The 15,739-nt window shown below is 44.8% G+C and overlaps 1 protein-coding gene across 9 annotated transcripts in view; it reads left to right on the forward strand.

The window, feature by feature from the left end:
• Positions 1-15,739, forward strand: part of Nrp2 (neuropilin 2) — a 128,059-nt gene that overhangs the window by 24,490 nt on the left and 87,830 nt on the right. For all 9 annotated transcript variants that reach the window (XM_017801383.2, XM_008846174.3, XM_017801381.2 and 6 more), the window contains exon 3: positions 12,886-13,067. In XM_017801383.2, coding sequence (XP_017656872.1) covers positions 12,886-13,067 — 182 coding nt within the window. The remainder of the gene's footprint in view (positions 1-12,885; positions 13,068-15,739) is intronic.

A 15,739-nucleotide genomic window follows, 5' to 3' on the forward strand; every position in this document is an offset into this window, starting at 1 on the left:
ACAACTCATCTTGGTTGATTGCAGGATAGATGGTTGTATTCAATTTACATAATCAAAACATTTTTTTTTTCCTAGAAGGAAAATATCTGAAAAAATGTTAGCTGAGCCTAAATTAAATTTTAAGAAAAGAAGAAAAGGGGGAAAGAAATAGACCCCGGTTCAGCTTAGGTTTAGGTTTAGGGTTAGGGTTAGGGTTAGGGTTAGGGTTAGGGTGTTGCCTCTTTGATGTTTGAGCCAGAGGTGGAGTTTTTGAGATTACCCCCCTGCCCCCCTTCCCTGTGCTAGGGTAAGGGTTAGGCTTAGCGTTGGGATAAGTGTTAGGTTATGGTTAGGGTTAGGGTTAGACTTAGGGTTATGCTTAGTTTTACGGTTAGGCTTAGGGTTGGGGCAAGATTTAGGGTTAAGGATTTGGTTAGAGTTAATTTTGGTCTACAGTACATATTTTGTATTATTACTGGAGTTTGAGTTATGTTTAGGGTTACGGTTAGAATTAGGACTAGGGGTATGTTAAGGGATAGAGTTAGGTTTACAGTAAGGATTAGCTTTACAAATGGGGCTAGGGTTGGAGTTAGGGTTAGGCTTGAGATTGTTAGGTTTAGGTTTAGGAGGGCCCCATGATAAAAGCAAGTGCCTAGTGTTTCTCATGCCTTTTTGGTAGCTGTGTAGCCAAGAATCTTGTCATGTACACACACTTTTCAGCCCTGCCGTATTAGAAGCCCAGCTGTAAGTGTGCAGAGATTGTCAGACAATAGCACACATTTTCAGAGTTCTCAAAGACATCAAGTGCTGTCTACACTTCCCTCCCATAGCTATCTGTGGGACTGGAATGGCTTTTTTCCCACTGGCCAGAAGGAAATATTGAGGCCCTGGAAGAGCACACAGGTACTCTACGAGAGCAGCACCAGAAGTCAGGAGGCCCTCTGTATGCCTGTGTTAGTGTATGAGAGCTGTCACCTGTTGTCCAGAACCCAGGGATTTCAGGCTTCTGATTTCTTCAGATGGCCTGGACAAGGCTTTTCTTTTCCTTTTCTCTCTATTGCTTTGTTTCACCTCTTCCTGCCGTGTGGTCATTTGTGGATGCCAGTGAGGCAATCAAGGGACGAGTCCTTCTGTGTCTTTAAGGACAAGCTGACTCAGTCAATCTTCTCCATCTGCCCCCCCCTCCCTGCCCCCCCTGGACCCCTCCTCCCCTGCTCACCACCCTCTTCAAATCCCCCCCCCACACACACCACCTTTCCTCTCCATCTGGAATCCAGGGATGTGAAGGGTAGTAATGGAGTGTCAGCGGAAGTAATTGATTCCTCACACACAGAGAATGCTCCTGCCTTTAGTGTCAATGGACCTGAACCAGAATCTGGGTGGGTGAGCGAGACATGTAAACAGTCCATGGCTGAGCTGTCAGGGCCCAGCCAGACACTAGAGGGGGAGTGAGAAGGAGAACTGTGGAACAAATAATTGTTTTATTGGAAAGGAAAGGAGTAAATAATATTTCAGCCCAGGAATTGGCAGATTGAGAGGATTAGGGACAGGCTGGGAGCAGAAAGAAGCATAGCACAGGTTTCAGTGGAAGAGTTTTTCTTTGTCTCTAAGTAGGAGGTTTCCTTCCTGCCCCACCCCCTTCTCCCATTATCATCATTATTATCATTAAAATAATTACTCTAACAATTATAGTTGATGAGACCTCAGGTTTATAGAGCACCTTTCATCTGAAAGTTCAAAGTGATTTATCTGTGTGTCATCCTTTGAGAACTGTAAGAGAGTAAGAAAGTATTGTTATTGTTAATATTTGAGGGGTCTCCTCCTTGGGAATCTGAGGTCCAGCCCGATACAAGATTTGGCCCGACCTCAGGGCAGGCTGCTAGGTTCAATGCTAGGGTATTGACTTCTCCTCTGGGGAGTCCACCACTGTACCCCTCTCACCAGGGAGGGCTCTTATCCACATGTGGTTCTTATAGTTCATTCCTGGCACTAATGTCTTCCCCATGCTGTGGGGCCCTGCTGACCACTGCAATATGGTGACCAGCCAGCCAGCAGATCCATACAAAACAAACTGGCCTGCTTATGGCTTCAGGGTAAATAAAGGTCTTTTAAGTCTGACTCATACTGCTTCCATCCCATTTGGAGACTTCCCGAAATCTAGTTTCCCTCTTAAAGAAGTTCCTGTACTTTCTAGATATATTTCTTCATGGTCCAGTGAGCCTCAGTCCAAAAGCACCCAGTATTTCTGAACACTGCTTCTATACCAAGCAAACCCTGAATTTCAGCACAGAAGGGGCATAGGATCTGTCATGCCTCAAGGTCAGGGATCTGACATGCATTCCTGACCTAGGCAGGCTTTGACCTGAGTATACCACAGGGCTTGTGGATGGGCATCCAGGGTACAGTGACCAAGTGGCACTTTGAGAGGAGGAAGCAGTTCCAGCTGACTGGCCACCAAGGGCTATATTCAGAATCTCCACACTGGCGCGGAACAGCCTCTTCCTGCTTGGACATTAGTGTAAGCCTGTCATTTCCACACCCCGGTGCATTCTGCACAGTAGTGACAACTTTGCCCCTGGAGCCAGGAGAAGCTCTGAGCTCTGTAACCTGAAGCTTTGAGACAGCAGGATCCAAAATCAGGTTGTCACACCTGCCACCTGCTCCCAAACTGTCCCTGGTTCGGATTTTTTTTTTTTTTTTTTTTTTGTTTTTTTTTTTTTTTTTTTTTTGGTTTTGTTTGTTTTTTTTGTTGATGTTGTTGTTGTTGTTTGTTTGTTTGGTGTTCTAGTCACTTTTCTGTTGCTGTGATAGCAACACTGACCAAAGCAATTTATAGAAGGAAGAGTTTATTTGAGCTTACAGTTCCAGGGGAATTACAGGTCATCATGGCAGGGAGGCATGGTAGCTGGAGGTACCTGCTGGAGCAGGAGCAGCAGAAGTGAAGCTCTCACATCATCACCAGGCACAGGAAGCAAGAGAGCAACTGGAGATCTGGCAAGGCTTAAGAACTCTCTAAGCCCACCCCCAGTGATGTGCTTTCTCCAGGATAGCCACACCTTCTAAAACCTCCCAAAACAGCGCCATCATCTGGGAACAAAATGTCCAAATACTTGGAGCCTATGGGGAACATTTTCATTCAAACCACCACATTTGGTTTTTTGTTTTTTTTGAAACAGGTTCTCATTATGTAGCCCTGACTGGCGTGGAACTCACTATGTAAACCAGGCTGGCTGCAATCTCACAGAGCTCCACCTGCCTCTGCCTCCTGAGTGCCAGGATTAAAAGTGTGCACCACCATGCCCCACTCAGACAAGTCTTTTGTCTCATAAAATTGTGTTCCAGGCTAGAGGCCAGCAAAAGGTGACATTAAAATAATTGTGAACCTAAATCCCTGGAAAACAAAAAAGGATTTTTCGACGAGGTGAATGGTTCCCTGATGTCTAGTGCACCTGTTCCCAGCAGACTCCGATTTTTTGGACAGATGGGGAGGTTATGATTTTGCTCTTACAATTGAGTCCTCCGGGAGCCAGAGTTAGTGAGTGCCTGACCCAGAGGGAGCTGTTCTCTCAGCCAACTGGAGGGATGCTTCCAGCACACCAGGGCCCCAAGATGACGTGCTCTGATTTCCCTTCAATGACTACAGGTTGCTTTATGCCCCTCCTACTCAATCCCAAGAGATAAAAAGGTAGGAGCCCTGATCCCATTTATGAGATGAGGTAAACTGAGGCAGGGGAGTATGATAGAGGCAGGCCAGCATGGGACAATTTATCAAGTCTTAGCTTTGCCTGAAGTCACTTTCAACATCAGGCAGCTATTGCTGCCTCGGAGAAGAAAGAAATGGACATAAACCGTGGGCTGTACTTACCTACTTTGTGCTCTGGCATCATTACAGAGTGTTGGCAAGGGGCTCTTGAAGTTGACTCCAAAGGATAAAGATTCTATAGCACACGACGAAAGCAAGCTCTGACAGCCATGCTGAAAACAGCCTGCCCCCCAACCTTCAACTTCATCCTGGTACCAGTTGCCTTGAAAGTCATTCCTTACATAAGCAAATGTGTTCCATCCAAGAGCCCTCCAGAGTGCTTGCTGGTCCGGGAGCCCAGCAGATCTGTAGCTATGTGGCCTTAGGAATGTACCTCCCTGGGCAGCCAGGGCAGCAGGGGAAGTAGCCTGAGCCCATGGGGTCAGGGTCAAAAGTGCTGGAGGCTTTGTTGTGTGCCCTTAACTCTCTGAAAGTTCATCTACAGCGAGACTTATCAGACGCCGTGTCTGGAGCAGTCTCCTTCCTCACGTTGAGAGCGTTCTTGGCAGCCTGCTGCTACCCAAGGAACAATGAGATCGCAGAGCCCTCTCCATCATCCCAGGGTTTCTGCGGAAAAACAAGCAGCAATTATAAATAGATGGTATTTGCAGTTTCCATTTTCTTGCCTTCAAGGTTTTCCAGAATAATTCCTCCAGTTTGTTTTGGGTTATTCTCTTTGCATACTTCCTTTGCTGGGTGGTCAGATTTCCTTTCTTCTAAAGCGCATGGTGACCCCGGCTGTGAGGGGACTGCAAATAAAAAGCTGCAAACATCAGAGATTTGTGACGGGAAGAAATGAAGGAAGAAAATGTAACTGCAAACATCTGGTGTGAAGAGGCAGTGGGCACCAATGCAGGCACACAAACAGTTCTAGACTTTGGGAACTCTTTGAGGCCCTGGAGGTAGACAAATAATAATGACAACAATAACAACGATGACAACATGTCCTCTTTGAGCACTGACTGTGTGTCAGCCACTGTGATGAACTGTTTGTGTGCCTTAGCTCAGCAGGCTGGCAGGAAGGTGAGTTCCTCGCAGCTCAAGACCCAGCAAATAGGGGTTAGATGTGGCTCAGTGGTTCAACCTCAGTACTGTCTAAAAATTGGTAGACTGCTTGCCTAGCATACACAAAGGCCTGAGTTCAATCCCCAGCATTGTACAAGTGGGTCATGGTGACACACACCAAAAATTCCAGCACTTAGGAGGTTGAAGCAGGAAGACGGGCCAGGTGTGGTGGCGCACGCCTTTAATCCCAGCACTCTGGGAGGCAGAGGCAGGCAGATCTCTGTGAGATCAAGCCCAGCCTGGTCTACATTGTGAGTTCCAAGCCAGCTGGGGCTACAGGGAGACCTTGTCTTAAAAAAAGAAAAAAAAAATGGCAGAGGTGGCCTTGAACCTAACTCTGACAGCCTGGTCCCAAAGCCAAGGCTCAGGAGACAGATTTGTAGAAATCCAATGCCAAGTTCGACAGCATTGAGATTGTAGATACAGCTTTTTATGTCAACCTCTTGTGTCCTCCATGTGCTCTGTATATGTGTGCGTGTGTGTGTGTGTGTGTGTGTGTGTGTGTGTGTGTGTAACCCTTCCCTTTTCTCCCCAAATTCATCACCCTGTTTTGTTGACAGCAGTGGTTGGAATAAAAATAACCACTGTCTCTCAGGTACCTGGTACTGTCTCTTAGGCACCTGGCACTGTGCTGGGCCTGTGTGCACCTTTGCAAGTCTTTTAAAAGCTCCACAGGTGGAAGTTGTTATTATTTCCATTTTAGAGATAAAGAAACTGAGGCTTGAAGAGAGAGTAAGTACCTTAGATGCAGTTTTACCAGTAACCTACACCACAGGCTAGCTGGCTCTTTATGGACATAAAGCCCGTATGTTATGCTTCTTTCCCAGGGTACAGACACCCTCCTGGACATAGATTTGTGTAACAGTAATTTCAGTTTTGTTTTTGTCACAGATTCCTTCCTTAAGAAAGTATACCTGCATAGGAAGACAAAAGTTTTCAGCATATGCTGACAGGGGCCCACAGAAACTCCCGTATGCTCCCTACTGGAAGTCTCCGGACTTCAGAATATGTGGATGATGCTTTAAGCACTTATAAATACATTGGATCCTATTTCTTCTCTCGATGAGCCATATGTTCACATACAAGTATACACATGCTTATAAAAATACTGCACTTACAAGAATTAATATATTCTCCCATCTGAAGAGTTGTAAGCTGCATTTCTACTGGGCTAATCTTGAAACCATGCATCTTAAATGTGCTCACTGTTCCCACTGGTGATCTGTCTATTAATTTTGGCACGTCCTGTGGGCTTTGTTTAATCAGAATGACTAACTAAAAAAAGCTGAATTCTGTGAAGTGCCTTTCATACTTAGACCCATGACTAGAAGGCTCCTTCCCACCCAGTCTCATGCTTTTGTGCTGGGGGTACCTGGGATTTCTAATGAGGCAAGGGGAGGGAGGTGAGGTCTTTGTGCCCAGAGTGAGGTCACCTGAGTTCAGATCTCCCTTCTGGCTTTTCCTTGTTGTGACCTTAGGCTATTAACCTGAGTCTCAGTTTCTGCATCTGCAAATAGATGATAATCATGGCAGGACTTGGTGTATATTAAATTAAGATTGAATGAAATAATATCTACACTGAGGGTCTGGGCCCTATAGTAACTGATCAGTAAAATACAGTCACTTTCCACAGATACACTAGCTTCTTATTAAATGAATGGCAACAATGAAAGGGGGAAATTCAAGATAATGAAATGTACTTCTTAAAAAAGATCCAATCTGCCGGGTGTGGTGGTATGCGCTTGTAGTCCCATCACTTGGGAGGCAGAGGCAGGCAGATCTCTGTGAGTTCAAGGCCAGCCTGGTCTACATAGTGAATAGTGAGTTCCAGGACAGCTGGGGCTACAGGGAGACCCTGCTTCAAAAAGACAAAAAAAAAAAAAGATCCAATCTGACAACATGCCATTTTCTCCCTAAAGGTTGGACCCAAGAAGTAGGTAACCTGGCTCTGGGCCTGCGTTGGTCAGAGACTTCTGCATTGTGCAGACTCGGCCTGCAGCCTGTGTGTCTCAGGTGGCTTCTTTGTTGGGAGTTGTGCACGACAGTGATGGCATTTCCTCCAATTTTCCCTGCAGGTTTTAATGTAAGGATTAATAAGACAGTGTTTGTAGCCGTCTTTGAGCTTCCTTGGAAGAAAGGCACTCCGGGAGGTGGTAAATTCTCTGGCCTGGATAATCTACTCATGAAATATGGAACTTTGAAAGTGTGAGAAAAATCTCCAATCACTTTGACAGCATTTTAATTATAGTTGATTTGTTTGCCGCTAATAGTGAAAATGCTGTCAGCAGGATTTGAGATGTTTCTTCTCCACAAAATGCTATATTTCATGTTTTTGTGTCAGGGAGCAACATTTAGGTTTTCACATACAACCAGAATAGCTCAGTGGATGTGCTGGGGCACGAAGGCAGGAGGTACCATGGACCAGCCAGCCCATCAGGCCCCTGGGAAAGCTTCAGTATAGGGCGTATCTTCCTAACATTCAGTACAAACCCCAGGTCCCTTTTTCATTTACTCACTCAACACACAGTGCTCCCTCTTTGTGCCAGGTACCAAAAATATTACAGATCCACTAGTGAAGAGCCAAGTTCTGGCCTCATGCTCCTTCCCCACTAATGCAAGAGACCAAGCTGAACAAATACACAAGTGTATAGGCTAGACCTTTCGAGAAGGTGGTAAGATAGAGAAGAAGGGTACGCCATCTGAAATAGGTGGTCAGGGAAGGCTTCTCTGAGGAGGTGACATCTCCACTTAGGCCTGAAAGATGGGAAGCCACCAGCCATGGACAAAGCTATCCAACAATATGACATATAGAAGTAAAAAGCCAAGGCAAAGGAAAGAGCTCAAAGTGTGTGTCATAAACATTGTATGAGGCCTGCATTGGGAAAGGATACATTGCTTGGTCAGCAAAGATGCTCATTTCAGGACTTAGATGCAGGTGTTCCTATTTATAGACCCACCTCCCAAGGATAGACATGGTATCTTTACAGGACCCAAGGATTCTGTCTTCAGTATAGAAACCCCCTTCATGTGCAACTCTGTCTGTGTACCCAGAAAGGCAGACACGACCAAGGCTAGACTTCATCCTGCTCTGCATGAGGGCCTCAGCCCAGGGAGTTTTCTAGCACACTCAGCGTTGGTGCCCTGCTAGGGAGAGGCAGCTGTGGTCACTAGAGAGCCTCTTTCCATGTTTCCCCAATGTTGAGAAGAAGAGATGTGGCTGTTGCTGTTTCTCTCTCTAAACTCAGAAAATCGATCCCATCTAAATTTCCACCCCCACCCCCACCCATGTGGTTTTGGGGAGAAGAAATTAAGACATGAAGCTGATAGAGAAAGTAGAGGAAGAGTTCTCTAGGCAAACGCTGCCCATGTAGATGTGGGAATCTGGATAACAGCAAAGAGAGCACGCAAGAGTGAGAGAGAGATGGCTACTTCAGCTCCGTGGAAAAAATAAGAGGTAGTGTTAAAGCTTCGAAAGGAATTTTTTCATTTGAGAGAGATTATGGATAATGAAATGCAAACACTGTAGTTAATATGTCTCTTAGCTGGTTCACCGTGGCTTCTGGAAAAAGTGCAATAAGATGTAGGAGAAGCAGCTTGCAAGTTATCCTGCTTCACTGTCCTTAGGGTGAGGTCTAGTTCTGCACCCCAGATTCCTTCACCAAACAAACACGAGATTCAAGACTGGAAGCAAAGCCCCTATCTATTCCAAAGCCACAAACTTCCTGAGCCTCTGAGGAGTCCTTCACAAATGAACCTGACAACACTGAAATTTCTAAGGAGATTTACTCCAGCTGCTGCAAATCCCTAATAATAAAAAATTTCCCCAAATGAGCCCGTCACACAGGAGGTAAATGAGACATTCTGTATGAAGTCAGCGTGTTGCTTAGCGTGTGCCCTTTATATCAAAAGCTCATCCAGAAGGCCACATGGCTAAGTGGGACTTGTCCACAGGATTCAGTCAGGGCCCTGGAGGGAGAGGGAGTTAGGCTGCCAAATTGTAACTCTGGGTTGCTTCTCCTTCAAGCAAGCTTTATAGAAAAATTCAGTTTTCCTGAGAAATTGAAGGAAGGGCTGATAGTTTATTTCACACAAAGATTCACCAGAGGGGTCCTTTAACTAACAAGCTCAGACAAAGAATTTGTTACTCAATTGGCTTATAGGAACCTTTTTTCAAATTGCGTTGACTTCACCATAGGTGTATGTAGATAAACTAAAGATATATTTGTTACTGGCCTTTTACAAAAAAGGATTGGGATTTGTCTAGCCATTGAGTAAAGCTTGCAGTGATGGTATTTGTTGGTAGCCCCACCTCCTGGCTGATTGTGTTAATCCTCTAAGTGTCTTTAGGGGTGATTAGGCGACCTAACAAAGCCCACCTACTTCTGAGGAGTAGCCAGTGGGGTGGTGGGGCCTCTTTGTCCTTTGTAGAGAAATTGGCAACACAAAGCCAGGTTTCTGGTTTTTTGCCTTATTCTGTTTTCTTCTTTCTTTTTTTTTGGGGGGGGGGTTCTTTTTGAGACATGGTCTCCCTGTAGCCCCAGCTGTCCTGGAACTCACTATGTAGACCAGGCTGGCCTTGAACTCACAGAGATCCTCCTGCCTCTGCCTCCCAAGTGCTGGGACTACAGGCATGCGCCACCACGCCCAGCTATTCTGTTTTTTTTTAACTATCTATTGAGTGCAGACCATGTCCCCATTACTAGTTTAGGTATTCCGACATGCTCTGTCTCATTTGGTCCTTGCTGTACTCCCTCTTGTTCTGTGAGATGGATGACGACGATGATGAAGTACACACCTCTTCGAATCTGCTAGATCTTTGTTTGGTCTTTTGTTTTGTTTTTTTGTTTGTTTGTTTGTTTTGAGATAGAGTCTTATTGTGTAGCCCAGACTGGCCTGGAACTCAGGATCCTCTTGCTTCATGTCCACAGACTGGGATTATTGGCCCACACCACCATGTCCAGCTCTGTTATATCTTAAGAGCTTAGTTTTCTCAACTTCCCTACTTTGAAAAAACTTAATGTATACAGCTTTATTTTTATACTATTTGGCTTATTAAAGAAATGTGAGCTTATAATTACCAAATTTGGATAACAGAACAAAGAAGGTAAAATGATCCTGCCACTGATGTATCTCTGCTAATATTTTAGTATGTAGTTTTTCAAATGATTTCTGTATGCTTCTGCAAGGAAATACATGTATGCATTTTTAAACATACTTTAAAAAAAACTGCTCCTTTTACATTAATAGTAAGTCATGAACATTTTCCATAAAAACAAAAAATCTAGACCCGTAGCACTGTTCTCTGCAGCAGCTGAATATTTCATTTTATAAATACACCAGAATTGATTTACTTGCCCTCTGTGGTTGGTTTTGTCAACATGATGCTATTTATAAACAAAGTATCTTCTCACTTTTCATATGCTTTTTTAAAAACATGTACAAAGGTGCACATACATCTTTATGCCACTGTCTGATGTTTTCTTAGGAAAAAAAAAAAATCTAGCAGGACTTCTGGCCTGAAGGCCATGTACACATTAACTTTTGTCACATTTTGCCAAAAAATGTCTTCCAAAAAGTTTGAACAGCTTTATCACCCCACTTTCACTTTTCACCCCTATTTCCTGGGTCACTTTATCTCCAAGCAAGTATCTTCTATGTACTCAACCTCCTGGCCTCCAAAATGGGTGTGAGAATTTGACGAAAACAGTTAAGCTTTCTAAAGTACAAACTGAGCGGCATACAGTATAGTAACTGTAGATTAGGTTCTGTTATGTAAACTTTACAACCCAAGGATAAGAATCCTAATAACTCTCAGACTGTTATAGTCCCCTGTTTTTTAAATCTTTGTGTGCATGGATATCTGCGTACACGCACACATGCATGTTTGTGTATGGGAATGTCAGTGTCTGTGTACCAGTGAGCACATGTGAGGTCAGAGGACAACCTTGTGTGTTATTTGTCACCTCCCACCTTGTTTGAGACAGGGTCTAGCTTGTCTGTGAGCGTCCAGGAATTCTCCTGTCTCTGCATCCCATCTCCTAATAGAAGCATTGGGATTAGAGATGTACACTACTGTGCATACCTTTATGTGGGTTATGGGTGATCTAAGTCAGATCCTCACACTTGCACAAGTGCTTTACCCACTGAGGCAACTCTCCAGCTCTGTTCTCTCCATGTTTGAGGCTCAGAAAGGTTCAAAGCTTGATTTTCTCAGCTCTTCTACTTTGAGAAAAATTTAGTGGAAATTGTTTTATTTTACAAAAATTTGGCTTATCAAAGACCTATAATTCAGAATTCTATCCATTAAAAAGAAAGAATCCAAACCCAGTTATTTCCATCTCAAACCTGAGGCCTTTATTCCCTCCTCCAGGTGGGTCAAGGGATGTATGATGGATGAATAAGGATGTCAGAGCTGCTGACCTGTGTGCACACTGCTGGGGAATCACCATTGCTCAGCTGACTGTACCTGCTGGGCAGTAATGGGAACAACAAGCAGGGGTTTTCCAAAAGGGCCAGGGAGTTCCCCTTGAGAGCAGACTAAATGTCTTTTCATTTTTGCTCTGAAAGTAAAATCCTGTTTCCAAAGTCAGTACCATCTCCCACACTGAAAATCCCAGATCTGAGCAGATCCCCCAACCACCCTAGGGCCTTGTTAATCTGCCCACCTCCTCAGAGCTCCTAAAGAAGCCTCTCTCTCACCATCGCCACCTCTCCAAAGGAACCCAGTATCAGTCATTCTTTTGACTGCAGGAGTCCAGCCCTCTGGGGCCTCAGAATGAACTGCTCCTGTAGGGCACTCCTTATTCATCCTTTACAGGCCTGTTTATTCAGAAGTGGCTGAGCAGTCTGAAATATGGCTCCTGGGGGCTGAAGTAAAGCCTCAGGCCTCTCTAACTTACACAAGTCACATCTGCAGGCAGTCAGCTCCCACAGACCTGTGTGTGACAAGAGCTGGAGGCCACATCCCAGGGAGGGCCACATTGCCAACCCTTTTCCCTACCCACAAGAAAGGAATTTCTTACATGTTGTTTGTACAGGTTGATGCAAAATAAATAGAGGGAGAGGAGAAAGAGGAAAACGGATGGTTTTTGAGGAGTGGAGGAAGTTCCCACGTTAGTTGTGTGATCTAACTTGATGCTAAGAAAGGAGTGTAGACAGGCACAGTGAGGACTGCTGGAGCACACACTTCAGCTGAAAACTTGTGTCTATCAAGATAAAGGGGGACTTTTTATGTGTATCAGCCCATGAACCTGGCCAAGGAAGTCTGTGAGACATCTCTGCCTCATACCAGGCAAGTCTAACTCTGTTTGAAAGGAACACAGGCCTCACTCAGCCTGGGGAGACCAGCCAGCTCTACCTCTTAAGAAGCTACTAATTGTGGGTACATAGACACAGTCCCCAAGGAATCACCAGGCTTTTGGAAAAGAGTTTTTATTGCCTTCTCTGATTTAATGCTGATTCCTTTTGAAAACATGTTGACTAGACAGTGCTGATAGCAATCTTGTAGACTCATCAGAGGGAAAAAGGGGCCCACAGATAGGGAGACTTAAAAATAAGAGGGGATGGCCCAGGAGAAAACTGACACAGGGTAGAGGACAGGAGAATAAACACCTCTGAAGCATTCCCAGGGTGCCAGCCCCTGACATGTATTTTGTCTCCATCTCAACCTTCTGGAGCAGCTATTTTTCTCCTTATGTTATATATGAAGACATTGATGCTCAAAGGGTTTAAGTACTTGCAATGACCCAGTTAAGTAGGAGAGACTAAGATTTAGAGAGGTTATGATAGAAATAAGAAGGGTGTTACTGCTACATAAAGAAAACAATGTTTGTTTTGAGATCTTTGATAGAGTGATGCAATTGCTCCTATATGAACAAGAGATAAGGCCTCCCACCCATGTACTCATTCACTGTGACTTTAACAAAGCGACTTCCTGTGTCTACCCAAGCAAGCACAGTGTGCTTTGTTGAAGGACAATGGTCCTCCCAACCTCTCAGACTGATCTCTTCTCATCTGTCTTTTTTGCCATCCCCACCTAGGTATGACTTCATTGAGATTCGAGATGGGGACAGTGAGTCAGCTGACCTCCTAGGCAAGCACTGTGGGAACATCGCCCCACCTACCATCATCTCCTCAGGCTCCATGTTATACATCAAGTTCACATCAGACTACGCCCGGCAGGGGGCAGGCTTCTCTCTGCGCTACGAGATCTTCAAGACAGGTTCGTGGGGTCCTGGGGTGGAGGCCAGAGAAGGGCATCTTAGAGACGGTGGGATACACAGGGGAAGCCACAGTTGGTGAATGGAGTCAGGTAATAAGGGCTTCAGTCAGCTGGCTTGATCATAGTGGTACAGGAAGAAAAGCCCAAGGTGAACCCGGAGATGTTGGTATGAAAAGCCAGGTCGGGCTGATGACATTCAACTTGAGGGGGAAGACCAAGCACCATCACAGTTGGGGGAGGGGGGGCAAATATATACAAGAATATCTCTTCAAAGAATTGGATTTTTCTTTCAATCAAGCTACTCTTTGTGGATGAACTTGATTGAACTTCATTGCAATTACTTCATGGTTTAATGTTGTCTTTATTTGGAATTACATGGGGCTGGAAGACATAATCTTTTCATTGTTTAGCGTTTCTAAAGATCTCTCCATGACCCCCGAATGGGGTCAGCCATTACTTTTAAATTGAATTTTGACTCCCAGAAATTCCCCTTGGCAATCCATTTTAATACCTCTACTGAACCCCTATTTCCCAGATGCCAATGAAGCAGATGCGCTGAAAAGGAATCAGAATATACTGGAAAAAGGGGCAGAGAACATAGCACTCCTTTGAGTTGCCTGCTTGATCCCATCAGGGCTCCCACAGATCCCCCTGGGCCTTGAAAATACGCGTAGTGCTCACTCCCACGGCTGGGTAGAGCCAGTGCTTATCCACAGATGGCTGTTTCAGCATCTACACTTCTGCTCTCCTAGTTGTGTGTCCCTCTCTTTCATCAATGGCTCTCACTGTGACTGAGGAAGAAATATCCTCCAAGGCTCCCTTGCCCCACCTACTCCTCACCTCAGAAGCTCCACTCTGTCTTTGAGCATCTCCTTTCTCCAAAAAGTCAAGTTTTACAACTCAATTTCAAGTAGAAGTTGTCAGCCTTGTCATCGAGAGGCCCAAGTCTGGCGCCTGTTGAGTTCAGTGTGAGGGGAACTATTCAGATATATTTTCTTTTTTCATTAAACAATTCTTGAAAGGAAGTGGTAGCTGCTGAAAGCACTTTTTATATCCACTCTGTCTAAATATTTGTCCAACTTGCCTGCCTGAAAAGGTGGAATCAAATGAGGGGGTGGGTCAGCAGTACTGGGCTGTGCCAGAGCAGGCTGTCACAGGGCACAGGCTCAGGATGGCCTATCTGCCGAGAGTCATGTTTCTGGCCATAATAAGGTCACAGGAACTGCTCTGTGTGTCCTGGGCTTAGAGTTGGTATAGACCCCTGCATTGCTGGGTCAACAGCTCTTTGAGTCCTGTGCAAGATTCAGATTAAGGCACCAAAGCTGATGAGCATCCCCAACTAAGGGTGTCATAGAAGAAGGAATGAGACAGGTGTTTTTGCCCTCTGGGGAGGGAGTCAGATGCACAAACCTTCATTACACAGATGCACAAGAAACATTGTTGATGACACTGAAAGGAAAAATGTGCTATGAGTAAGTTTTAAGTGAAGGCATAGATCACTTGCTAGTTTTAAAAATGAGAGAACAACCGAGGGCCTCTTTGGAGTCTATCAGAAAACAGTCCCAGTGCTGAAGCTGTCAATCAGCTCCACTGCCTTAACCTCCCAAGGAAAACAGCTCAAGCAAGACCTTCCAGAGAGCTGGCCAAGGGAAGTGAGAACAAGGATGAGCAGGGCCATTAAAGCACATCTCTAGTCTCATGACTCCCATCTCAGTGCTTGATGCCACATTCTCCAGAAAGCCACAGAAAAAGGGAATGTTAATTCCATCCATCATGCAAATTCGAAAGGAGTATATTAAAAGATAAAACACACAAGAGGGTATCATAATTCAACCCTGCTGTTTTGATGACACGCTGAAGCAGAATTTTGAATGAGGCAGCCAGTCTTTAAAGAGCTTAAAACAATGGTTCCAGCCAAGAAAAGTAGGTGGCTTGGGTCTGGAGCAACACAGCAGCCTGCTTTAAGGACTGGGATTGACTCTGGAAGAGATTGTTACAGTGCCTTGCCAACAGCCACATGACTAGGAAGGTACAAAAGATGAGAGCGAGCCCAGGAGCCTCCTCAGGCCACTCATACCTGCCATCTCACCTATCTTGGCATAAAAGTCAACCCTATAACATAAAACATAGGAATGTACAAAAGAGCAAAAGTCGAAACGGAGAAGTTTAGGAAGGTGCCTTCCAGGTGCCCTGTCTTAGGCCCCCATTTCCACAGTTGCAGTCCTGGGAGAAAATACACAGTTTACGTCATCCATAGAACATGAAAGAAATGGGTGGACATGCTGAAGAAATCCAAACAAACACAGCTATGTTTGCCAGTCGGATTCATAAAAAGAAAGAGGGAAAAACTGTAAACATAGATATGCAAACAGCCATGCAGAAGGCTCTGGGAGCTTGGCTTTCTCCAGGCTCTGCTGTGGAGTTATACTGAGAGACATAAATCCGTGGTGCCTGGACAGATGGGGCATGTAGCTGGAGTGGAAGCATCGTGGCTGTCCTAAATGAATTATAAAATATTGTATATATCACTGGATCATTCACCTGGAAAAGAATAGGACAGAAGAAGTCACAAATTTAAAATGTCTGAAATCACTAAATACTAAGCAGAATAGGGAAATTTTAAAAAGAATTTGAAAAGCAGTATGAGAAACAATCAGTAGATTTTTTTTTTT

Source organism: Nannospalax galili, unplaced genomic scaffold, assembly GCF_000622305.1.
Source record: "Nannospalax galili isolate Female #2095 unplaced genomic scaffold, S.galili_v1.0 scaffold281, whole genome shotgun sequence".
NCBI lineage: Eukaryota > Metazoa > Chordata > Mammalia > Rodentia > Spalacidae > Nannospalax > Nannospalax galili.